This window comes from Balaenoptera musculus, chromosome 3 (assembly GCF_009873245.2).
Source record: "Balaenoptera musculus isolate JJ_BM4_2016_0621 chromosome 3, mBalMus1.pri.v3, whole genome shotgun sequence".
NCBI classification, from domain to species: domain Eukaryota; kingdom Metazoa; phylum Chordata; class Mammalia; order Artiodactyla; family Balaenopteridae; genus Balaenoptera; species Balaenoptera musculus.
Window position 1 is genome coordinate 54,646,803 of NC_045787.1, and position 26,651 is coordinate 54,673,453.

Below are 26,651 nucleotides of genomic sequence, written 5' to 3' on the forward strand. Positions count from 1 at the left end.
TTTAGGCCAAACTACCAAACCAAATTACCATACAGATTGTTTCCATGGTAATATTAGTTGTTTCTTCTTAAATTTAAGGGAAAAGCTGAGTTTCTGACATCTCTGGAGATTTCAGCAAGAAAAGGTTCTGTAGGTTCCAAGGAGATTGGTTTGGCAAAAAAAGATGCTCAATCAGAAGTTGGACCATCAGGAAGTGTTGGAGAGAAAACCGTAGGCGATAATTCTATGTGTTCAGTTGTCGAAGAGCAGTATGTCAGTAAACCAGCAAGGTAAAGTTTCATTTAACAAGTACTTTCAGAATAGTAAATACATGTAACTTATTCTTAATGGATGTCCTACTCTAACTTATTGATAGAGTAAAAAGATGGTTTGTTAACAGAAGTATTGGTTGTTTTTTATTGGCAGGTCTGTTTCTTTCCCACTTTTGATTTTTATTTACTAAAATTTCCTTTTTTTATGATCTTCTCAGAAAGATTTTTCTTTCCTACATTTAAAATTTCTGGGTGTTGAGTTTGAGTATATTAGACATGAGCAGAAGCCTGACGAAAGAGTAGTACATATTACCTAAATAACTAGGGTGCTGATTCGAATTGGAGTCACAAACACAAGTGAAGGGTACCTTTCTTCCACAGTTTTCAAGGAAAGTGGAAGGGACCCTAAGTTCTAAAAAATGTTGTTCTGTTGGATTTCCTCATTCTGCTTTTTTCTTTTGACCTAATCTGTTTACCCAATAGGATAAACCGTATCATTTTTTGGTCTCATATTCTGTATTTATTGGTCCAGTGTTCTTGATCCCATTTTCTTCTAATAATTTCCAGTGTTGTATTTCATCACCACTTAAATAGCAAGGGGGAAAAAATGGCTCAGATTTAAAAACTTACTGTGAAAAATTTGTAGGTAGATAACTAATATTTAACTTTGAGTGAGAAACTAAATCCTAACAGTAAATTCTGTTCATTCTCGTCATAGCATTAGTGTTTGATAGAATGGGTGGTGGGCATTTTATATTAATGGCTTGAATTGAGATTTCACTTTATAAGTTGGGTTTTCATTAAAATTATCCTTGTGCATGTAATGACTATGTTGCTATTTTGATTAAACCTCCAGCTCTCCACAGCTGTTAAAAGAATCACATTATTCTAAAATTGCTGTGGATCGAAGAACAGCTCTCTCTTCTGCCTCTGAATGTAAGATAGATCGTAGTGAAAGGAGAATGCGTCGAAAGATTAAACCAAACGTCCCCAAAGGGCGTGGATCAAAACGAATTCGGAGTAAGACCTCTAAGAAGGAACCTAGAGCTTCTAAGCCTGTGCTGGTGACTCTTCGAGCTTCCCAGGAAGAAGACGAAGATGATGCGGAAGACTTTGAGTCTGACTATGAAGAAGAAAGCTATCATCTTGCTCCTGAAGAAGTAAACAAAGCTCCAGTGTTTGTACCTGTTGGTCTCAGATCTCCTGAACCGGTTTCTGCTCAGATTGAGGAAACCATGGAAGAGGTAGTTTGAATTTTGAATCCTTGGAACTTTATCTTACTTGTTTTTTGCTTTTAGTGGATCATTATCTCTTCTCTTAGTGATTATTAGGATTTGAAGATTATTAGAGTAATTTGTTTGGGCCTGCTGCATAGCCTAGGAAATCAGTAGAAATAGGCTTGTGTGATCTCCTGTGTTTACTCAGCCCCTGCAACCCAGGCCCAGCACAAGGTAATCAGTATAACAATACTGAGAGAAATCTAATTTCACTTGTATCTGGGGGCTACTTAATCTCCTTTCTGGTTAATTAAAAAAAAAAAACAAAAAACTTGGCAGATGTTTTCTATTAACTCTTTGTGGTAAGCTCAAGTTAAGCTCTGGTTGGTAGAGAAGGTAGAAGGGACATATTTCTTTCTCTTTCTCTCTCGTTTTTTTTTTTTTTTTTTTTTTTTATGGCTGTGTTGGGTCTTCGTTTCTGTGTGAGGGCTTTCTCCAGTTGCGGCAAGTGGGGGCCATTCTTCATCGCGGTGCGCGGGCCTCTCACTATCGCGGCCTCTCTTGTTGTGGAGCACAGGCTCCAGACGCGCAGGCTCAGTAATTGTGGCTCACGGGCCCAGTCGCTCCGCGGCATGTGGGATCTTCCCAGACCAGGGCTCGAACCCGTGTCCCCTGCATTGGCAGGCAGACTCTCAACCACTGCGCCACCAGGGAAGCCCTCTCTCTTTTTTTTTAATGAATTTATTTATTTTGTTTACTTTATTTTTGGCTGCGTTGGGTCTTCATTGCAGTGCGTGGGTTTCTCATTGCGGTGGCTTCTCTTGTTATGGAGCACGGGCTCTAGGCGCGCAGGCTCAGTAGTTGTTGCGCACAGGCCCAGTTGCTCCTCGGCATGTGGAATCTTCCTGGATCAGGTCTTGAACCTGCGTCCCCTGCACTGGCAGGTGGATTCTTAACCACTGTGCCACCAGGGAAGCCCTCTCTCTTTTTTTAATTGTGGTAAATTACAGGTAACATAAAATTTACCGTCTTAGCCATTTTAAAGCCTACAGTTCAGTGGCATTAAGTGCATCCATCCACAGAACTTTTTTTCATCTTGGAAAACTACAACTCTGTACCTATTAAACAATAATTCTGATTATTCCCTCCTCTCTAGCCTGTGGCAACCACTTACTCTAGGTCCCTCATGTAAGTGGAATCATACAGTGTTTGTCCTTTTTGTGACTGGCTTATTTCACTTAGCATAATGCTTTCAAGGTTCATCTATACTGTAGCATATGTCAGGATGTCCTTTTTTTTTTTTTTTGGCTGCATTGGGTCTTCGTTACTGCACATGGGCTTTCTCTAGTTGCAGTGAGCAGGGGCTACTCTTGTTGCAGTGCACGGGCTTCTCATTGTGGTGGCTTCTCTTGTTGTGGAGCATGGGCTCTAGGTGCGCAGGCTTCAGTAGTTGCAGCACATGTGTTCAGTTGTGGTGCGTGGGCTCTAGGCGTGCGGGCTTCAGTAGTTGTAGTGCACGGGCTCAGTAGTTGTGGCGCGCGGGCTCTAGAGCGCAGGCTCAGTAGTTGTGGTGCACGGGCTTAGTTGCTCTGCGGCATGTGGAATCTTCCCAGACCAGGGATTGAACCCGTGTCCCCTGCATTGGCAGGCAGATTCTTAACCACTGTGCCACCAGGGAAGTCCAGGATGTCCTTTTTAAGGGCTAAATAATATTCCATTCAGTATATACAGTACCACATTTTGTTTATTCTTCTGTCAGTGGACAGTTGGGTTGCTTCCACCTTTTGGCTATTATGAAGAACACTGCTATGTACATGGGTATAAAAATATCTCTTCTAATCCCTGCTGTCAATTCTGCAAGTGGAAATGCTGGGTAATATGGTAAATTGTAAATCGATGTTTAATTTTTTGAGCAACCCCCATACTGTTTTCCATAGCAGCTGCCTCATTCTACCATCCTATCAATAGTGTACAAGGGTTCCAATGTCTCCACATCCTTACCAACACTTGTTTTTTCTGTTTTTTGTTTTTTTGGTTTTTTTTTTGATAGTAGCCATCCTAATGGATGTGAGGTAGAGGAACATATTACTTCAACTTACTTTATTATGAAAGCTCCTTAGTCTTTTGCCTCTTGGTCTAACTTTGTAACTTCAAAGTTTTCTGTTCTGCCTCCATTTTTAGTAACTTATTTTGCTTATAGAGCATCATATCTGAATCAGTTTTGTATTCATGGTAGATTCAAAAGCCATTTGAATTACAAATGAAATTCCAAACTCACCTTTTTTTATTCATTGTTAATAATACCATGCTAAATGTTATGAAGTTAGTTGGAATGGTTGAAGCTAAATAAAAATGATGTAAAGTGGTTTCTTGTAATTAAAGTTCAAAGTAAAAATAATGAATTTAAATTTTGGTTGAAACCAAGAAAAGGTAAAAGGAAAGTTAATTTTGTGCAAGGATGGCTGGTTACCACTGCATGAAAATTCATTTAGCTATATGTTTTGTATTTTACAATTTCTTTGGGTGAAAGGCAAATTGCTCGTGAAAACTAATATTAGAAAGTAACTTCTGAAAATCAGGTTCTAGGATATATCCCTGAATTAATACAGAATGCCTTTTTTTTTTTTAAATTTACTTTATTTATTTATTTAGGCTGCGTTGGGTCTTCGTTGCTGCATGCGGGTTTCTCTAGTTGCGGCGAGCGGGAGCTAGTCTTCGTTGCGGTGTGCAGGCTTCTCATTGCGGTGGCTTCTCTTGTTGTGGAGCATGGGCTCTAGGCACAGGGGCTTCAGTAGCTGTGGCACGTGGCCTCAGTAGTTGTGGCACACGGACCCTAGAGCACAGGCTCAGTAGTTGTGGCGCACGGGCTTAGTGGCTCCGCGGCATGTGGGATCTTCCCGGACCAGGGCTTGAACCAGTATCCCCTGCATTGGCAAGCGGATTCTTAACCACTATGCCACCAGGGAAGCCCCACAGAATGCCTTCTTAAATAGCATTGATTATAATAATAGAGCAAGGAAAGCTTAAATTGTATTCTTAATGGCCAGTTTACGAAGGCAGGGAAATTTGTTTATATGTTAGAAAAAGTCCCCTTTAAAAAGCGTTGAAATGCAATGGCATATTACTAGATCATAAAGGGATCTAAAATAGTGATATATACTTCAGCATGAACCTTGAAACCTTGAAAACATTATGCTAAGTGAAAGAAACCAGTTATCAAAAAATCACATATTATATGATTCCATTCATGTGAAATGTCCAAAATAAGAAAATCTATAGAGACAGAAAGTAGATCAATGGTTGCTTAGGGATTTGGAGATGAGGAGTTAAAGGAGTCGGTATAGGGTTTCTTTTCTGAAGTGATGAAAATGTTCTAAAAGTAACTATGTTGATGGTTGCACATATCTGTGCTTCCATCACCAAAAAACATTGAATTATACAATTTAAATGGGTGAATTGTATGGAATGTAAATTATATCTAGATAAAGCTGTTAAAAATTAAAGCTTTGAAACTGTGTAGTGCTTACAGAACCAACTTTCAGTTACCTAGAATATTCCCATTATCCCCCCAATCCCAGCTTTTCAGAAAATATTTTGTCTTTTCAAATCACTTGAACTTTTAAAATTCATCCCAGGCCTATAGGATATTAGCAAAGATTTTTCTCTAATTGCATCTGAGCAGACAGACACAGAACACATAGGTGTTACCATAATAAATGTCTCAAAGGTAGATTTTCAAACTTGACTGCTCAGTTTCTACTGAATCACAGTCTTTTATACTCATCTCTCTGTTAATAAGGGAATAGGAACCAGACTCCCTTCTTTATAGTCTAGGAGATAAATCTTAGTGTTTTTAACCCCCAGACTGTAAGGATCTTTGAAATAAGCCTGCTAAATGAAGAGTAAATGTGAGTGGACTCGTTATTTTACATGGCCATTCATTGCCATCAAGAATCATACAGGTTTTGGGGTTGTGGGAGAGGGTAATTGCCTTGGTGGGTCATGTGTGTGATAAATCTTTTTTTTTTTTTTTTTTTTTTTTTTCAGTCATTTCTTTAATTCTGCTTCAACACAGCTCAACACTTCGTGATAAATCTTTTTAAGTGCTTTCAACTCATCTGTATGATAGCACTTGGAACAGTGTATAGTTGATTACATGTCTGTTTTTCTTAGATTGTGAGCTCCTTGTGGGCAGGGACCGACTTGTCTTATTGAGCTTTGTATTCTTGTACCTGTAGCCCTCTAGTTTTTAGGAAGCATTTCATAAATGTTGACAGACTGATGAGAGAAACTGTGGGAAAGTAGGGACAAATTGGGGATAATGGAAAATGAAATGCTAGGTACTAAGTAGTTTAGCTCTGGAAGTTTTGCTTACTGTTTGTAAGAATCACAGACCCCTCAAAAACATTAAGTGTTTCACTTTTGCCAAGTTGATGCCAATCAGTTTAAGAATTACTATATTTCAGTTTTTTAAATCATGTATAAATGTGAATTATTTCTTCAGTTTAATATTTTATTTTATGATTCATTTTGTTTTTCTGTGATAGTATGCAAAAATGAATTAATGAAACTTTTCATTTTGACAGCTTGAAATACCCATGAATATCCCAGATGTAGGATGCATAGCTGTTGTTGAACATCAGCTCTCATCAAACGTAGATTTGACTACTCAGGAAATGAAACAAGAAGAAAATTTGAATGCATTATCAATTGTAAGCATCCATTTTAATATGTTTTGTCTTTAATTCTTTGTTTACTTTCAAAAGACTAAGTTTATTTTGAAAGCTTTAGGTTTACAGATGGTTCTTAACTAGTATGATAGAAATTATTCTATTATTTCTAGGAGCTGTTAAGTATGAATGGTAGAAACTAGTGAATAATTCATAGATTTTATATTTAACTTGAAAAGCATAGATTCCTGTGTGTGGGAATAGCTCAATATCTTCATAGACTTATGTTAAAATTCTGATGCATTAAATATATACTAAATGTAAATTATTTAAAACATATTTAGTTGCCTTTTGCTTGGCACTCTTCCTTATTTAGTTGGTATTTATCTTGTTTTTGTAAATGAAGACTTACAACTTTTTCAAAAACAGTTTTATTAAGATACAATTCATGCACTATACAATTCATCCATTTAAAGTATATAATTCAGTGGCTTTTAGTGTATTTACAGCTATATGCACAGGCAAATTTAGAACATTTTCATCACCTCAGAAAGAAGTCTTATGCCCAGTGGCAGTTGTTCCCCCATTTCCTTCCAGCCTTCCCCAGGCCTAGGCAACCAGTGATCTACTTTTTGTCTCTATAGGTTTCTCTATTCTGGAGATATACACACAGTATGGTCCTTTGTGCCTGGTTTCTTTCACTTAGCCTAGTGTTTTCAAGGTTCATTCATGTTGTAGCATGTATCAGTACTTCATTCCTCTTTGTGGTCAAGTCATATTCCATATGAATATACTACATTTCCTTTATTCATTCATCTGTTCATGGACATATAGGTTGTTTCCATCTTTTGGCCATTATAAATAATGCTGCTATAAACATTTGTGTACAAGTTTCTGTATGGACGTATGTTTTCATTTCTTTTGGGTACATTCCTAGGAGTATAATTGCTGTGTCGTATGGTAACTTTGTTTAATCGTTTCAGGAACTAGCAAACTGCTTTCCAAAGCTGCTGGACCATTTTATATTCCCACCAGCAGTGTATGAGGGTTCCAATTTCTTCACATCCTGACAATATTTGTTATTTGATTTTTTGGATCTAACCATCCTAGTAGGTTTGAAATGGTACCTCATTATGGTTTTGATTTGCATTCCCTAATGATTAATGATGTTGAGCATCTTTTCATGTGCTATTATTGGCCATTTTTGTATCTTCTTTGGAGAAATGTCTATTTGGAGTCTTTGCCCATTTAAAAATTTTTTTGGTCTATTTGTCTTTTTTTTATTGAGTTGTAAGAATTTTTTTATATTCTGGGTACAAGTTCCTAATCGTATATATGATTTTCAGATATTTTTTCTCATTCTGTGGGTTGTCTTTTCATTTTCTTGATGGTTTCCTTTAGAGCAGGGGTCCCCAACCCCTGGGCCGTGGACCGGTACAGGTCTGAGGCCTGTTTGGAACCGGGCCACACAGCAGGAGGTGAGCAGAGGGTGAGTGAGTGAAGCTTCACCTGCCGTTCCCCATTGCTCCCCATCACTTTCATTACCACCTGAACCATCTGCCCTCCTCCCCCATCCGTGGAAAAAATTGTCTTCCACGAAACTGGTCCCTGGTGCCAAAAAAGGTTGCAGACCACTGCTTTAGAGTACTTGGACTTCATTTATTTTTTTCTTTTGTTGCTCGTGCTTTTGTTGTCATATCTAAGAATCCTTTCCCAAAGCCAAGATCCTGAAGATTTACTCCTGTTTTACATTTAAGTCTTTAATGCATTTTGAGTTAATTTTTTTTTTTTTTTTTTTTTTTTGGCCATGCCACATGGCTTGTGGGATCTTACTTCTCCGACCAGGGATTGAACCCGGGCCCCCAGCAGTGGAAGCACCAAGTGCTAACTGTTGGACTGCCAGGGAATTCTCCCCATTTTGAGTTAATTTTTTATATGGTGTGAGATTAGAGTCCCACTTCATTCTTTTGCATATGACTATCTAGTTGTTGCACCATTTCTCTGAAAAAACTGTTCTTTCCCTATTGAATGGTCTTTTATTTTTGTCAAAAATTCGTTGGCTGCAGATACGTGGATGCTCAATTCTATTCCATTGATTTATTTGTCTTTCTTTCTGCTGGTGAGGCTCTATTGATTTGTTTGCTTTGTAATAAGTTTTGGAATTAAAAAGTGTAAGTCATCCTATTTTATTCTCTTTTTAGGATTGTTTTGGCTATCATGGGTCCCTTGCAATTCCATATGAATTTTGAAATCAACTTGTCAGTTTCTACAAAGACGTCAGCTGAGATTCTGGTTGGGATTGCACTGAATCTGTAGATCAGTTGGGGGAGCCGGTGTTGCCCTCTTAACAATGTTTGAGTCTTTCAGTCAATGAACATGGGATATTTTCCCATTTACTTAGCTCTTCTTTGATTTCTTTCAACAATGTTTTGTAGTTTTCAGAGTATGAGCTTTGCATTTCCTTAACTTCATTTTTAAGTATATTATTATTTTTGATGCTATTGTGAATGGAATTGTTTCCTTAATTTCATTTTTGGTTTGTTTATTGCAAGTTTATAGGAATACGTTTGATTTTTGTATATTGGTGTTGTATCCTGCAACTTTGCTGGACTCATTTATTAGTTCTAATAGTTTTTTAGTGGATTCCTTAGGATTTTCTACATATAAGATCATGGCATATGTGAATAGAGATAGTTTTACTTCTGTCTTTCTGTATTACTTTTGTAGGGCTGCTGTAACAAAGTACCACGAACTGGGTGGCTTAAAACCACAGAAATGTATTCTGTCATAGTTCTAGAGGCTAGAATTCCAAAATCAAGATGCCCCTGGTGATGGGTCCTTCTGGTGGCTCTGAGGTAGAAATCATCTTGGGCCTTTCTCTTACCTTCTGGCAGTTGCTGGCATTTCTTGTCATTCCTTGGCTTGTGGCAACACAAGTCCAACCTTTGCCTCCATTGCCACATGGTGTTGTCCCTGTATGCATGTCTGTGTTTCTTTTCTTATAAGGACACCAGTCTTATTGGATTAAGGCTAACCCTAATCCACTATAACCTCATCTTCACTTGATTACATCTAGGAAGACCCTATTTCCAAATAAGGTCACCTTCACAGTACTGGGGGTTAAGACTTCAACATACCTTTCTGAAAGACATAATTCAGTTTATAACACATTCCAGTCTGGATGTCTTTTATTTCTTTTCTTGCCTAATTACCCTGTGTAGAACTCCAGTACAATGTTGAATAAAAGTAGGAGAAAGCATCCAGTCTTTCACCATTAAGTTTGATGTTAGATGAGATTTTTTTCATAGATGCCCTTTTTCAAATTGAAAAAGTTCCATTCTATTCCTAGTTTGTGTGAGTGTTTTATCATGAAAGAGTGTTGGAATTTGTCATATGCTTTTTCTGCATCTCTTGAGATGATCATGTAATTGTCTTTTATTGTATTGATATGATGTATTACATTGATTGAATTTTGGATGTTAAACCAAAAGTTGTATCCCTGGGATAAGTTCTACTTAAGTCATGGCATATAATTTTTTTTTGATATTTATTTATTTTCTTTATTTTTTTGGCTGCGTCAGGTCTTCGTTGTGGCACATGGGCTCCAGGGCGCGTGGGCTCCGTAGTTTGTGGCTCTCTTGTTCAGGCACGTGAGCCCAGTAGTTGTGGCACGCGGGCTTAGTTGCCCCGCGAAATGTGGGATCTTAGTTCCCCGACCAGGGATCGAACCCCCGTCCCCTGCATTGGAAGGTGGATTCTTTACCACTGGACCACCAGGGAAGTCCCCATGGCATATAATTTTTATATGTTGTTGGATTCAGTTTGCTAGTATTTTAGTGAGGATTTTTTTGTCCATATTCATAATAGATACTGGCCTATTATCTCTGATGAATCTGACACCAGGTTCTTGTGGTATTAGGAGCTGAAAGCCCTCCAAGTGGGGCCTGCAGGGAGAAGGGACCCTGTTTTCCTGGCCGCAGCAGTCTGAGGTGGAGTCTGCCTCACTGAGCTGGAAGGAGGGAGAGAGCAGTCTTAGCTCAAATACCACAGACTTTCACCTTTGTTACTGAATTTTCAACAATTTTATCGAATATATTTGCATCTTACGCCCTTAGGACCATTTCCAGAGGCTTTAAATGGTGGTTCTTTAATAAATTTTACCAGTTTCATTGGGGAGAGGGTCAGCAGAGCTCCTCATGCTGTCATGCTGGACATAGATCCTATAACTTCTTAATTTATTAATATTCATTTAATTTTTAAGCTACCTAGTAGTGTAAAAAATTTGTGATATTGTTCAGACCTTGGTTTCCATTGAGTCAAAACTAGCAGCAGATGTGACTAAAGTTGGATTATGAAATTGAAGAAGTAAGAAGGGCAGATGCTTGTTGCATATGATCAGAATTAAAATTTGCATATAATACAAGCAAAAGGTAAAAGAAGGAGCAAGAGATGAAAATATTTGGCTTTTAAATGATTTCTGTTCTTGTTTATGAAATTTTATGAATAATTATAAATTTCCACTCCATTGTAACCAAAAGCATAGAAAGACCTGTAAAATGTAGTGCTTTGAGATATAGAACATGTGTTTGGGAAAATACCTAAGCTATTATTTTCTTTTCCTCTTTTAGGAAATGACCACAGGTGAACATTCCCAAGCAGAAACAGGTAACTGTTAATAAGGAAACAGCTAAAAATACTTGGTTAACACCAACGAACAGAGTGCTTTAATAGTGGTGGTAATTAGTAAATGAGTCAGTTTGCTGGAGAATTGAATGAAAAGATCCAGCAGTTTGACTATGTTATCTCTAGGAGAAACTTGGATTCTTGGAATGCTACTTTAGAGAGTGATTAGATGTTTGATAAAGAAGTATTTATTTTCTCTGATTTGCACAGATGTATTTCCGTTGAAGGTATTAAGTTATTTAACGAGGAGGAGGCATTTTCAGTGAGTAAAAGTCAACAGTTGATGCTCTATTTACAGTATATAAGCTGAATGAAATACTACCCTAGTAAGGGGTTAGTGGTATGGAGGGTTTTGAAACTTGTTACTAGAGGATAAACACCTAAATTAAAATTCTTTTCTAAGCAACCAAACATAAATTTCCCGATTCATTCTTCTATTTTAATGTTGATCTGGTTTTTCACAAGGTACCAACGATGGAAGCACTGAAGCTGCCATAACGTTACTTACAATGGGAGGTCTGGTGTTGCAGTCAGAGATCAGTACAGAACAGAGTGACGGTAAGAATAAAAGATAAGTCCTACCAAAAAAAGAAACCTTTAAAATCCAACTTTTAAGAAATATACCCATATTTGAATATTAAGTGAATATCTGCCTTTTACATTTGAAGTTGGCATCACTGTGTTATTTTTCCAGAAAAGGTAATATGTATGCATTGATCCATCCTACTTACTTAGCCCTCTAATGGCCTCCATTTCCATATAGTGCACTGGGTTTATTAAGGATAATTTGTATTTGTAGAATAGTTAATCTAGTGACTCCTCTACCTTTATCATCATAAACGTCATTGGTTAACTGAACTCCTTGATCACTGATCTCTTCATACATGTTTCTTTAGCGAAGGAGCCGCTGCTTTAGATAGTCTTCACAATTACGTGACAGTCAAATACAGTATGAAGGGGCAATAGTAGTCATTGAGATAATTAGTTTAGACTATTCTGTTAGTTTGGACTGAGCCAAAAAATATGTCAACCCAGACTCTTAGTATTTTATTTTAGGCTATGGTCTTTACTATCAAAGTACCTTCTACTTTACATTAAATGGATAATCATGTTACTAATAATCCTGTTAATCATTTTAACTGCTGATGAGTGACCTGCCATTTGTTTTAAGTGTCAGATTGCTTGGCCCATAACTATATATTTATCAGGAAAGTCTCTGATTTGTGTTCCCTATAGAGCTCCTTTTTCAATGGCAGAGTATTGCATTGTAGCCTGTCACAAATGTCTAGAACGTAAAATACAGGTTTTAAAAAATTATAAATGAAGATAATCCTATCTGGAAATTCATCTGAGGTTATATAGTTACTGAAAGTAACAAAAAGATTTATTTTTAATTGTAATAACAGAAAAGTTTCAGTCTGTAAGAATTATTAAACTTAGAACATGTCAAATCTCTGGCATGAAATATGAGGTCATAAATTTCAAGTTGGAGCCAAAAAGAGCAGACTTTAAAAAAACATAGATAGTCAGTTTCTCAAATGTGTTTTACCCATTTTATCATTCTGCTAGTCCTCTCCTAATGAATTGAATAAATCTTTAACACATTGCTTACTCAAAAAAAAAAAAAAAAAAAATTAGGGAATTCCCTGGCGGTCCAGTGGTTAAGACTCCCTGCTTCCACTGAAGCGGGCACAGGTTCAGTCCCTGGTCGGGGAACTAAGATCCTGCATGCTGCTTGGTGCGGCCAGAAAACAAAAAAATTAAAAATAAAAATAACAGAATTCTACCGTTGCTGCATGTTAAAGGATTTATTTGGACATCTATTTGTATTTGGTCAATTTTAATTTTCTGGTTTTTTCTGCAGTAGGAGTATGTGTACTTCCTGATGTTCACTCAAACGATAAAAGCCATATTCCGTTTTGCCCAGATAATACAAATCTCAAAATTGTTCACGAATGTCAGGAACCTTCTTCACCTATCTGTAGTACATCTCCATCAGTAGAAGAAAACAAGATTATATTGGATGAACAAAGTACTAAAGAAGAAATTGGTTTAATGGAAGAAGTAAAGGAAAACTCTATATCATCCAGGTTTATTTTGCTTTATTAAACTATTATTGTTTTTTGAGTTTTACAAAATAAATTAGTGTTCAATTAATAAATATATATAAACCAACCATCAATTTGGCCAATAGCTTTGAGTAACAAATAAATGTAAGGTGGGCAGTGCTAATTTTTCACTCTTTAAAGTAAGGTTTAGCAGATTTTGATTTTAGTTTAATAGTTTGCATATTAAAATGACCACAATGGGTGTTTTAAGCTTTAATGAAACAGTTTTATGTAAATATAGTCCCAGTTTTACAGACATGGTCCAGATTCTTACACAGAATCCTGAGAGAATTCTTACACAGTTGATCAATTTCTCTTTCTTCCCATCTCTTTCTAGGACAACTTCAGAAGTGACCAATAATTTGAGAATAAGGAGTAGATTTGCCAAGCCTAAGCCAAATCTTAAGAAAATTTTAGGGACCAGCAGGTTTGGTGCTCATCAGGAAGTTCCCAGTTTGTTTGTAACTAAAGGAGAAGTGGAAATTCAAAGAGGTAAACTTTATTGTTCCCTTGAAAGTTACAAAATTACTTTGACCCAAGAAATTTCATTAGCATTTCGAATGGAATATTCAGTTGTTACAATTATTTTAACTGTTAAAAAGTTAAAACATACAGAAAGTAGAATGAGCTATAAAATAAATACCCATAAACCCACCAACTAGTTTCAGTGATTATTACCCTTTCACTATATTTACTTGATCAAACTTTCTCTTCATATATATTTTTTTCTGTGTGTTTATACATGAATACTCAAGCAAACATTTCTTAGGCATACATGCATGTGGCAAAAAATAAGACAGTACCCAAAAGTCAAAAATTTTAATACCTCCCTCTTTCTTGGTTCCCAGCCCCTAATCCCATTTCCAGTATCAGTTTTTATTGTAGACTTCTAAAAATGTTTTTTACACATAAGCATCTAAATAAGGGTGTGTGTATATACAGACAAGCACCCATATATATACATACACACATACATATATATGTATACACATGTATATTCCTTTCAGCAAGAACAAAAATATATGTATACTATATCATATATACTATTCAGCACTTCTTAAAAATAACAATTTTATTGAGATAATTCACATACCATAGAATTCACCCATTTAAAGTGTACAAGTCGGGATTTTCTTGGTGGTCCGGTGGTTAGGACTCCACGCTTCCACTGCAGGGGCATGGGTTCGATCCCTGGTCAGGGAACTAAGATCCCATAAACTGTGCTGAGTGGCCAAAAAAAAAGAAAAAAGTGTACAATTCAATAGTTAGTATATTCAACTTTTGCATATTATAAATAATACTGCTAAGAACAGTCATTTATAAGTTTTTGTGTGGACATATATTTTTATTTCTCTTGGGTTTATACCTACAAGTAGAATTGTTGGGTCATGTGGTAATTCTGTGTTTAACCTTTTGAGGAACTGCCAAACTGTTACAAAAGTGGCTGCACCATTTTATATTTTTACCAATATTCGGTGAGGGTTTCAGTTTCTCTGCATCCTCCCATACACTTGTTATTATTTGTCTCTTTGAGTATAGCTATCCTATGGGTGTGAAGTGCTATCTCATTGTGTGCGTGTGTGTGTGTGTTTTAATTGGGGTATAATTGCTTTACAATGTTGTGTTTTTGCTGTACAACGAAGTGAATCAGCTATATGTATACATATATCCCCTTGCTCTTGGACCTCCCTCCCACCCCCCGCCCCCATCCCACCCATCTAGGTCACAGAGCAACGAGCTGAGCTCCCTGCACTATACAGCAGGTTCCCACTAGCTATCTGTTTTACACATGGTAGTGTATATATGTCAGTCCCAATCTTCCAATTCATCCTACCCCCCGTTCCCCCCCGCTCATGTCCACACGTCCGTCCGTTCTCTACGTCTGCGTCGCTATTCCTGCCCTGCAAATAGGTTCATCTGTAACATTTTTCTAGATTCCACGTATATGCATTAAAATATACAATATTTTTCTCTCTCTGACTTACTTCACTCTGTATGACAGATTCTAGGTCCATCCACGTCTCTACAAATGACCCAATTTCGTTCCTTTTTATGGCTGAGTAATATTCCATTGTATATATGTACCACATCTTCTTTATCCATGCATCTGTTCATGGACATTTATGTTGCTTCCATGTCCTGGCTGTTGTAAATAGTGCTGCAATGAACATTGGGGTGCATGTGTCTTTTTGAATTATAGTTTTCTCAGGGTATATGCCTAGTAGTGGGATTGTTGGGTCGTATGGTAGTTCTATTTTTAGTTTTTTAGGGAACCTCCATACTGTTCTCCATAGTGGCTGTATCAATTTACATTCCCACCAACAGAGCAAGAGAGTTCCCTTTTCTCCACACCCTCTCCAGCATTTACTGTTTGTGGATTTTTTGATAATGGCTATTCTGACCGGTGTGAGGTGATACCCCATTGTAGTTTTGATCTGCATTTCTCTAATAATTAGTGATGTTGAGCATCTTTTTATGTGCCTCTTGGCCATCTGTATGTCTTCTTTGGAGAAAAGTCTATTTAGGTCTTCTGCCCATTTTTTGATTGGGTTGTTTGTTTTTTTTGATACTGAGCTTCATGAGCTGTTAGTATATTTTGGAGATTAATCCCTTGTCAGTTGCTTCGTTTGCAAATATTTTCTCCCTTTCTGAGGGTTGTCTTTTTGTCTCGTTTATGGGTTCCTTTTGGGCAAAAGCTTTTAAGTTTAATTAGGTCCCATTTGTTTATTTTTGTTTTTATAGTCATTACTCTAGGAGGTGGGTCAAAAAAGATCTTGCTGTGATTTATGTCAAAGAGTGTTCTTCCTGTGTTTTCCTCTAAGAGTTTTATAGTGTCTGGTTTTACATTTAGGACTTTAATCCATTTTGAGTTTATTTTTGTGTATGGTGTTAGGGAGTATTCTAATTTCATTCTTTTACATGTAGCTGTCCAGTTTTCCCAGCACCACTTATTGAAGAGACAGTCTTTTCTCCATTGTATAGTCTTGCCTACTTTGTCATAGATTAGGTAACCATAGGTGTGTTGGTTCATCTCTGGGCTTTCTATCCTGTACCATTGATCTATATTTCTGTTTTTGTGCCAGTACCATACTGTCTTGATTATTGTAGCTTTGTAGTATAGTCAGAGGTCAGGGAGCCTGGTTCTTCCAGCTCCGTTTTTCTTTTTCAAGATTGCTTTGGCTATTCAGGGTCTTTTGTGTTTCCATATAAATTATAAAATGTTTTGTTCTAATTCTCTGAAAAATGCCATTGGTAATTTGATAGAGATTGCATTGAATCTGTAGATTGCTTTGGGTAGTATAGTTATTTTGACAATATTTATTCTTCCAATCCAAGAACATGGTATATCTCTCTGTTTGTGTCATTTTTGATTTCTTTCATCAGTGTCTTATAGTTTTCTGAGTACAAGTCTTTACCTCCTTAGGTAGGCTTATTCCTAGGTATTTTATTCTTTTTGTTGCAGTGGTAAATGGGATTGTTTCCTTAATTTCTCTTTCTGACCGTTTGTTGTTAGTGTATAGGAATGCAAGAGATTTCTGTGCATTAATTTTGTGTCTTGCAGCTTTACCACATTCACTGATTAGCTCTAGTAGTTTTCTGGTGGCATCTTTAGGATTCTCTATGTATAGTATCATGTCATCTGCAAACAGTGACAGTTTTACTTCTTCTTTTCCAATTTGGATTCCTTCTCTTTCTTTTTCTTCTCTGATTTCCGTGGCTAGGACTTCCAACACTATGTTGATTAATAGTGGTGAGAGTGGACATCCTTGTCTTGTTCCTGATCTTAGAGGAAATGCTTTCAGTTTTTCACCATTGAGAATGATGTTTGCTGTGGGTTTGTCATATATGGCCTTTATTATGTTGAGGTAGGTTCTCTCTATGCCCACTTTCTGGAGAGTTTTTATCATAAATGGGTGTTGAATTTTGTCAAAAGCTTTTTCTGCATCTAATGAGATGATCATATGGTTTTTATTCTATAATTTGTTAATACGGTGTATCACATTGATTGATTTGTGTTGTTGGATTCTGTTTGCTAGTATTCTGTTGAGGATTTTTGTGTCTATGTTCATCAGTGATATTGGCCTGTAATTTTCTTTCTTTGTGATATCTTTGTCTGGTTTTGGTATCAGGGTGATGGTGGCTTCGTAGAATGATCTTGGGAGTGTTCCTTCCTCTGCAATTTTTTGGAAGAGCTTGAGAAGGATGGGTGTTAGCTCTTCTCCAAATGTTTGATAGAATTTGCCTGTGAAGCCATCTGGTCCTGGACTTTTGTTTGTTGGAAGATTTTTAATTGAAGTTTCAATTTCATTACTTGTGATTGGTCTGTTTATATTTTGTTTCTTCCTGGTTCAGTCTTGGAAGGTTGTACCTTTCTAAGAATTTGTCCATTTCTTCCAAGTTGTCCATTTTATTGGCATATAGTTGTTTGTAGTAGTCTGTTATGATCCTTTGTATTTCTGTGGTGTCTCATTGTGGTTTTGATTTGCATTTCCCTGTTCACTAATGATGTTGAGTATCTTTTTATGTGCTTATTTGCATATCTTCTTTAGAGAAATGTCTCTCAAGATCTATGCTCGTTTTATTTTTTTTTATTTTTTAAGATTTTTTTTTTTGATGTGGATCATTTTTAAAGTCTTTATTGAATTTGTTACAGTATTGCTTCTTTTTGGTTTTTTTTTTTTTTTTTGGCTGTGAGGCATGTGGGATCTTAGCTCCCCGACCAGGGATCAAACCCGCACTCCCTATATTGGAAGGCAGAGTCTTAACCACTGAACCGCAAGGGAAGTCCCTATGCTCATTTTAGAATTGAGTTATTTGTCTTTTTATTATTGAGTTCTTTATATGTTAGTGCTGTTTTTAAAGATTAATATATTGACAAAAAATCTTTCTGTATGATTGCATAGTGCTCTTATTTCATTTTTTCAATAGCCTCACTATATTTTCCATGTCCCGTCCCTGCCAAGGTCCCAATCCCTTAGGGTACTAGTGGGAGCAGGAAAAGCAGTGTAAGTGGTGGGCTGCCTAGATTGTATTCAACCCCACATGTAGAAGATCTGGATAGTTAGCATCATCTTTTCCCTGTTTTGGGGGTCTTGATCTCTGGGATTTTCTTTTCGCCAACAATTCCTGTGGTTCAATTAGTTAATTCATTACTTTGGCTTGAGCGGTACCCGGAAGGTCTCTCAGTGTGCAGACCCCAGTTACCTCTTTTATACAGACGTCATTTTCTTCCGCTTTGTGACATTATTCATCACAGAACAGCTCCCTCCCCAACACTTCCCCCAAGGTGGAACCAGCCAGGCCTGATGTGTACCCACCTCTAAACCTCTTCTGTATGTGGGTTTCTGATTATACCTGCTATTACAGTAAAGTAGAGATACAATAGCTGCGGCTGCCAGGAGTGAAATGTGTGCAGTGCAGACTCATTAATTATCTCATTTATGTTAAAAAGTGTAATTGACCCAGACCACCTTTTTGCCATGTGAATAAGCTTGCTTTTTGGATTAAGAGAAGTTTGGAAGAGCCACTACGTAGTGATCTTTGAAAAAAGAATATGTTTCTAATATGGAGATTTTGACTTTACTATTTTGGGCTGTATTTTATTTAATTTATTTATTTGGGCTGTGTTTTTTATTTAAGAAACTGAGAAAAATGCTTCTAAAGGAAGAGAATTAGAAGATAAAAACCTTGAATCAGTTACAACAGCAGAGAGTAAGGAGCAGAGCAAATTGGCATCTGTACACGGTATTGAAGAAACCAGTATTTCACAAGAAGCACGCCTAACTGGAAGGTAAAAGAGGAAAAATATTCTGGTATTTGATTTATATTCTGTGTCAACTATAGGCATAAGCAGTAGCTGTAAGAATTTGTTCTGTTGCATTAAATCTATCTTAAAAGTTTGAAAACCATTAAATTAGATGAACTTTGACATACCTAGCTCTAAACATAGTTCTGTGGTTGTCTCCTTGATTTCAGATACATACTAATCTGTCTTTCAGAGATGAAGATGAAGAAGGGAGGTCTGCAGAGGTTCAGCTGTCTTCAGTTGCCCCTGTTGTTTCGTCTGAGTCAAGGCCCCACACACTTGGTTTGGGTACGGGTCTTGGTGAGAGTTCTGTCGAAGAGCCCCTGGGAAAGGACTCTAACGGAGACAGTGTGCTTATACTTCATGTGCCAGAGGTAAAAGAATGTAAAATATAACGGGGTGGCTAGCTGTTTATTCCTTATTTAAAATGTTAAGTTCTAATTTTTAATAATAATAATAAATAAATAATAAACTTTGTCCTTTTTAGTGTTCAGTTCTACAGATTTTCATAAACGTATATAATCGTATAACCAATACATGAACAATTCCATCACTCCCCAACTTTTCCAGGGTCCTTTTTTAATTACTCCTTCTCTCCACCCCCCACCTCTGACAACCACTGATCTTTTTTTTTTCCCTATAATTTTACCTTTGCGAGAATGTACTGAATATGTTTTTAGTCTCTGGAACATAGAGATAAAATAACCAATACCTAGCTTTGTTGTAAAAGCTTTGAAAAAGGAAGTGTTTTGTACAGAGAGAACTCTTGCTTCTTAGCCTCTGGATCTGAGAAGTTCATTCTCAGAGCAAGTGTTTATTGAGATGTTGTGTGTGCAATACTGTGTGAGATACTTGGAATACAACCTTGTGAGGAACAGATGAGTAAATGAATGGTTAAACTCAGTCTGATAGGTGTTATGAAAGAGAGTTGTGTGAGACTCAGTTGGAGTGGCCCTCAACCCAATCCAGCAAAACTAATCTGGTGGGGGCAGTGGGCGGAGCCCAGGCATTAGCTTTTTTTTTTTAAAGTTCCCCAGGTTATTTTAATGTGCATCTAGCACTGAGCAAATCCTTGATCTGGAAGAACAAGTATGAATTAGCCAGTTACAGGGAGAGGAACATGTACAAAGAACAAGTGTGAAACAGTATGACATGCTCAGGGACTGTATAAGTAGCTGTGAGTGGAATATAAATGAAGAAAGTGCTTAGAGGTGAAGTTAGGTAGCCTGGGGACAGATCATAAAATGAATTTTTATGGCTTGCTAAGGAGTTTGGGTTACATCCAAAGTTATGGGATTTTCCCCTACCCCCCCAACTTTTTAATTTTTACTTTTTATTTTGAAATAATTTCAAATTTAGAGAAAAGTTGCAAGAATCTTACATAGAAATCTGTGAACATTTTGCCTCATTTGCATGCATACCTAGCTCTAAACATTATTCTCTCTCTGTGTTGCTCTCCATCTTGATAGGTACTTTAAAACAACTAAACCATCTGAAAGTAAGTTGTAGACATGAGCCTTCACTCACAAATACTCCAGCTTGTATCAAAGACCAAAGACATTCTCTTACAGAAAAATGACAATACTATTACCACACTCAATATTACCATACTACCTAGAATTGATTTAATAATAATGTGTAATATACAGTTGCAGCCAAACCTCTTACAGTGCATTTAGCTGTCATTTCTTCTTACTTTTTTAATCTAGAGTAGTCTTCTTGCCCTTTTTCCTCTTTTGTGTACTTGACATTTTAGAAGAGTCCAAGCTAGTCTATAATCTGGATTTCTTTTACTGCTTCCTCATTATTAGATTCAGGTTAAACGTTTTTTTGCAAGAGTACTACATAGGTGATGTTTTGCTCCTCTTTTGCATCATATCAGGGCACACATAATGTTGGTTTGTCCCATTATTGGTGTTGCTGACTGATCACTTGGGTAGAATGGTACCTACCAGTTTTCTCCATTATAATTGCATCTTTTCCACTTAGTAAGTAATTTAGTATGCATTGATGATTCTTGCCTGAATCAATTACTGACATTGTTGGTTGCAAAATGAAAGTTTTAAGATCTTAAGCAGTAGAGAATTACAATTGGAATTTCATTTTAGAGAAAACAGTGTTTACAGTTTTGTGGAAAACAGATTGGAGGGAGCCATGCTGGGGGCAAGGAGACCAATTTGCTTCCATATACATGTCACCTACTCATGGTACAGTGGCTGCTGTGATGGGGATAGAGAGAAGGTTGAAGGGTTTGGATCTCCCTTTTCTGTTACTTCAAAAATCATTTCATAGCCTACACGTATTTAACAATTTAGTCATAATTCCCTTGTGTATATATATATATGTGTTTATTTAAATGAATCAAAATTTTATTGGTACAACTAAAAGTTTCAAAACACTTGAAAAATTCTATGTATAGGTTAGATAAGTTGTTGAGTTTTGAAACAATAACTGTTCACAATATCACATTGTCAGGAAAACTTTTTAAAACTGAGATTTGGTCAACCTCACTCTTTCATTTTAATTTTTTATGGCAGTGTAGTATTCCAGAAGTCCAACAAGAGAATATAAACAATCCTCAAGACCTAACAGGTATGATAATCTGCTTCAGTAGAGTCTTAGAACCTAATAGTATGTTTTTTTACTGCCCATTTGACTATGGAAAAACAAAGCAGTTTTTGTTGGTCTATGATGGCCTTAAATTAAAAAAGCAAACAAAAAACTTGAAGTATTTTGTATATAAGTTTTGTTATTCAGAATTATAAATCTTAAAAAAAAAAAGGAATTATGAATCTTCTCCATAGTGAATCATCTTTATCCTTTACGAAATTTTTATTTATTTGTTTCTTGAGGGGTATAATTTAGTTTTTTATTCTTCGGGATAAGTTGTCGTGAGACTTTTTAGAAGTGAAATAAATTAATGATTTTCTGTCATTTCATGGTTCAACTTTTCATTACTAACTTTTAAACTTTGATAATGAATCTAGTTGCTAATGTACATCAAGAAGGTGAGGATGAACAAGCATTCATTTTAACTCTGGTGGAAATCCCAACCAGTGCAGTAGAAGAATTTGCTGATACTACTATGCAGTTAATGCCAAACCCTTTACTGCCAGCCCCCATATTGGTCAAATCAGTGAATACAGAAGAAAGGGGGGACATGAGGTAATGAATCAACTAAATTGTTTTTGCTAGGGGGAAGGGGTGCTTTATGAATTGAATAGTATCGATTGAACAAGCCATTCACCAACATTATTTGTAATTGTCGTGGAGATCTTATTTAGTAATTATGTGGTAAATTAGAGAAGAAATTACTGATTTTATATCTGATAAGGATGCCATTTAAATGTATAATATAATACTTTTGTATGAAACTTTGTTGGTATATTAAGTATTTTGAAAGCTAAAAAAATTTAGCAATCTGGATCATAAAATAGCATGTTAAAGGTTACTTTGTATACATTTATATATTTTTTAAATTCTGAAATAAATATACATTCACAGAAAGTTGCAAAAATAGTACAAAGGATACATTTAAAAATATTTTTGATATTCATTTTAATTCTTTGCTGTAGAATTCTTAAGTTGTATTTTAATAGTCATTGGTTAAGATGCTTAATTGTCTATCAAGTAACATTAGAAATTGAAGCCTTTTGTATTAGGAAGAGGCATTTTAGACTAAAATTTAACTTTACTGGCAAAGAAAACATTATTTTTATGCCTCAGATTTAATTCAATATTATGGAACTTAAGTTGTGAGCTTTTAAGTATGAATGGAGCTCAAAACTAACATTTTTGTGACCATGGCCATGTATATAATAGTTACTTTGAAGTTTTTTGGCAGTTTTCATTGGAATAGCTCAGGCTTTAACCTCATAAAATAACTAATTTAATGTGTGTGTATTTTCTATGCAGTGTCAGTTTTCCAGTAACGTCAGCTGGTCAGGATGACATGTGTTTATCTAATTCTGGAAGAGATGATTCCGAAAAGCCTCCTGCTAATTTGGATCTTGTATCTAGGAAGAGATTTCATTGTAGGCTTGACGAAAGTGACCATGTTCCTCCTGCCAAAAAAAGTTCACTCACTTTAAGAGACGATTGTCAAAAATATACCTCTGAGGTAAGATGGTATCATTAAGCAAGTAAGACAGCCGTATTGCAACGGATCTATTTTTCTTTTTCCTTTAGACTCTTTATATAAAGATAGCTCTAATACTTTTTGCCATAAATAATCCAGATAAAACCAGTTTTGGATTTTTACTTCCAGCCAGTTCTAGGTGAAAATTGATGGATATTAATCAGAAAACCCATTCCTAGCTCAGTGTCATTGGCTAAAAATTAAGCTGAAAGCATCATACAGATGTGGATCTTGGCTGTACCACTTAACAGCTGTGGGATCTTAGGCAAGATTCTTCACTTCTCTGAATGAGTTCCCTACTGTATAAAATGGTAATAGTGATATTATCACTACCATTATCATAATGCTTAAAGCTTCCCGTTGCTCTTAGGAATAAAACCAGAACCTCTAAGGCACTGTTTTTGTTTGGCTGTTTTCTGTGTCTAATCTCATCTTGTGCTGGTCTCTGCCTCGCTAGCCATATTGACCATCTTTCAGTTTCTCAAATGCACCATACTCCTCATGTCCCAGGGCTTTTCTTTTGCTGTCTCTTCATTTATGAAACATTCCCTTGCAAAACACAGACTTCTTTAGCTCAATCATCACTACCTTAGGGACGCCTGACAATACAGTGCAGATTCAGTTACCAGCCACTGTGTTGTAAGTTTCTTAAGCACCCTCTTGTTTTCGTTTCTGGTAATCATAAGTTACTACACTATAGAACAACACTATGGAAAAATTAGAATCTATGTTCTCAAAGGGACAGTTGAAGACCAATAGTCCTTAGATGATAGTAGACAACAGAGGCGGTGTATTCTGCCATATCTGATAGGTTAAAAAATGGTATCCTGGAATAGTTTTTAATTTCTCTTACTATGAGTAAGGTTGAACATCTTTTCATATGCTTAAGAACCAGCTGTATTTCCTTTCCTTTGACGTGACTCTATACTCTTTACCCATTTTTCATTTGGGTTTGTTGATCTTTGTCTTGTAGATTTGGAGGAACTCTCTGTTTTTTATGTCTGTGATATGAGTTGCAAATTTTTTTTTCTCAGATTGTTGTCTTTTAACTCTACTTTTTGTGATTTTCTCATACAGACTTTTTTTGCTTAACTTTTTTTAAAATTTATTTATTTATTTACTTTTATTTTTGGCTGTGTTGGGTCTTCGTTTCTGTGCGAGGGCTTTCTCCAGTTGCGGTGAGCGGGGGCCACTCTTCATTGCAATGTGCGGGCCTCTCACTGTCGTGGCCTCTCTTGTTGCGGAGCACAGGCTCCAGACGCGCGGGCTCAGTAGTTGTGGCTCACGGGCTCAGTTGCTCCGCGGCATGTGGGATCCTCCCAGACCAGGGCTCGAACCCGTGTCCCCTGCATTGGCAGGCAGACTCTCAACCACTGCGCCACCAGGGAAACCCCTGCTTAACTTTTTTTTTTTTTTTTTAAATTAATTTTAATTTTTTTTTTTTATAGCTACCTTATTTATTTATTTATTTATTTTTGGCTGTGCTGGGTCTTCGGTTAGTGCGAGGGCTTTCTCCAGCCACGGCAAGCGGGGGCCACTCTTCATCGCGGTGCGGGGACCGCTCTTCATCGCGGTGCGCGGGCCTCTCACCATTGCGGCCCCTCCCGTTGCGGGGCACAGGCTCCAGACGCGCAGGCTCAGCAGTTGTGGCTCACGGGCCCAGCCGCTCCGTGGCATGTGGGATCTTCCCAGACCAGGGCTCGAACCCGTGTCCCCTGCACCAGCAGGCAGATTCTCAACCACTGCGCCACCAGGGAAGCCCCCTGCTTAACTTTTTAATGAGAAAGTTTTCAAACATTTAAAAAGGTAGGCTGGCTAGTATAATGTATCCCTATGTATCAGTCATCCTGTTTCAACATTTTGTCAGCATTCCATGCAGACATTGTTTCATTTTATTCTAAAAATATATTTAATGACATGGAAAAAAGATCACAGTACATCACTACATGCAAAACTAGGTCACCAGTTTAAAATAGGCCATTTAAAAAATGATAGATATACATTGGTGTGACTCAATATATAAGAAAAGTATGTATAGTGTCTCTTGGGCCTGTTTGTGGCTTTTATTTTCTAAACTGTTTTCAGCATTTTAATGATAAAAAGTTGCTTATAAATAGCTGAAGTTATAATTTTAAATTCTAGAATGTATATACACCACACTCAGATAGACATACAAATACTTTTTATTTTTCTGTGATCAGATATATCAGTCTTTTGGGGAATTCCCTGGCATTCCAGTGGTTAGGACTCGGTGCTCTCACTGCTGGGACCTGGGTTCGATCCCTGGTAGGGGAACTAAGATCTCGCAAGCCGTGGAGCGTGGCCAAAAAAAAAAAAAAATTTTTTTATTAGTCTTTTTTTTTTTTAAATTTATTTATTTACTTATTTATTTTTGGCTGCATTGGGTCTTCATTGCTGCGTGTGGGCTTTTTCTAGTTGCAGTGAGCGGGGGCTACTCCTCCTTGTGGTGCATGGGCCTCTCATTGCAGTGGCCTCTCCTGCCGTGGAGCACGGGCTCTAGGCATGCGGGCTTCAGCAGTTGTGGCACGTGGACTCAGTAGTTGTGGCGCACGGACTTAGTAGCTCTGCGGCATGTGGGATCTTCCTGGACCAGGGCTTGAACCCGTGTCCCCTGCATTGGCAGGTGGTTTCTTAACCACTGTGCCACCAGGGAAGTCCCTATTATCTTTTTATGTATAGCTTATGGAGTATGTTATATATTGAAGGTCTACCTTGAATTTAATATAAATTCTTTTAATTAATATTGATTTCTATAGAATTTATTTTGGTTTTAAGAACAGTGGAACCAACTTAATTTTCCCCAGATGCCTATCCGTTTGTCCCAGCACCATTTATTGAATAATTCATCTTTTATCCGCTGATTTAAAATTCTACTTTTGGGGACTTCCCTGGCGGTCCAGTGGTTAAGGCTCTGAGCTTCCACCACAGGGGGCACGGGTTCAATCCCTGGTCAGGGAACTAAGATCCTGCATGCTGCACGGTGTGGCCAAAAAATAAAATAAAGGTGTAGTTTTTAAAAAATAAAATGAAATTCCACTTTTGTCAGATATTAAATTCCCATACATATTTGGGCATATTCCTGAACTTTCCTTTCTTCTTCATTGATTTACGTATTTGTTCTGGAGCTAGTATCACACTGTTTTAATTATTGTAGCTTTTAAGTGCTTTACTATCTTAAAAAGGGATAGTCTGGGAGCTTCCCTGGTGGCACAGTGATTAAGAATCCGCCTGCCAATGCAGGGGACACGGGTTCGAGCCCTGGTCCAAGAAGATCCCACATGCCGTGGAGCAACTGAGCCTGTGCGCCACAACTACTGAGCCTGCGTTCTAGAGCCTGTGAGCCACAACTACTGAAGCCCTCGTGCCTAGAGCCCATGCTCCGCAACAAGAGTAGCTCCCACTCTCCACAACTAGAGAAAGACCACACACAGCAACTAAGACCCAACGCAGCCAAAAATAAATAAATAAAATAAATTAAGAAAAAAAAAAAAAGGGATAGTCTGTCCCTCTCCCCAACCACCAATACAATTTTCTTCTTTTTCCAAGTTTTTCCTAGTCGCTTATGTTTTTTTTTTTCTTGGCTGTGTTGGGTCTTCGTTGCTGCGTGCGGACTTTCTCTAGTTGCATCGAACGGGGGCTACTCTTCATTGCGGTGCACGGGCTTCTCACTGCGGTGGCTTCTCTTGTTGCGGAGCACAGGCTCTAGGCATGCGGGCTTCAGTAACTGTGGCTCACAGGCTCTAGAGCGCAGGCTCAG

The 26,651-nt window shown here is 37.2% G+C and overlaps 1 protein-coding gene across 1 annotated transcript in view; it reads left to right on the forward strand.

Annotated features, from left to right (window-relative positions):
* Window positions 1-26,651, forward strand: part of BDP1 (B double prime 1, subunit of RNA polymerase III transcription initiation factor IIIB) — a 91,375-nt gene that overhangs the window by 53,211 nt on the left and 11,513 nt on the right. Inside the window, exons 25-36 of the mRNA XM_036847106.1 lie at window positions 79-269; window positions 1,108-1,495; window positions 6,055-6,180; window positions 10,767-10,803; window positions 11,287-11,379; window positions 12,686-12,911; window positions 13,267-13,421; window positions 18,570-18,720; window positions 18,929-19,109; window positions 21,273-21,327; window positions 21,723-21,900; window positions 22,651-22,855. Coding sequence (XP_036703001.1) covers window positions 79-269; window positions 1,108-1,495; window positions 6,055-6,180; window positions 10,767-10,803; window positions 11,287-11,379; window positions 12,686-12,911; window positions 13,267-13,421; window positions 18,570-18,720; window positions 18,929-19,109; window positions 21,273-21,327; window positions 21,723-21,900; window positions 22,651-22,855 — 1,986 coding nt within the window. The remainder of the gene's footprint in view (window positions 1-78; window positions 270-1,107; window positions 1,496-6,054; window positions 6,181-10,766; window positions 10,804-11,286; window positions 11,380-12,685; window positions 12,912-13,266; window positions 13,422-18,569; window positions 18,721-18,928; window positions 19,110-21,272; window positions 21,328-21,722; window positions 21,901-22,650; window positions 22,856-26,651) is intronic.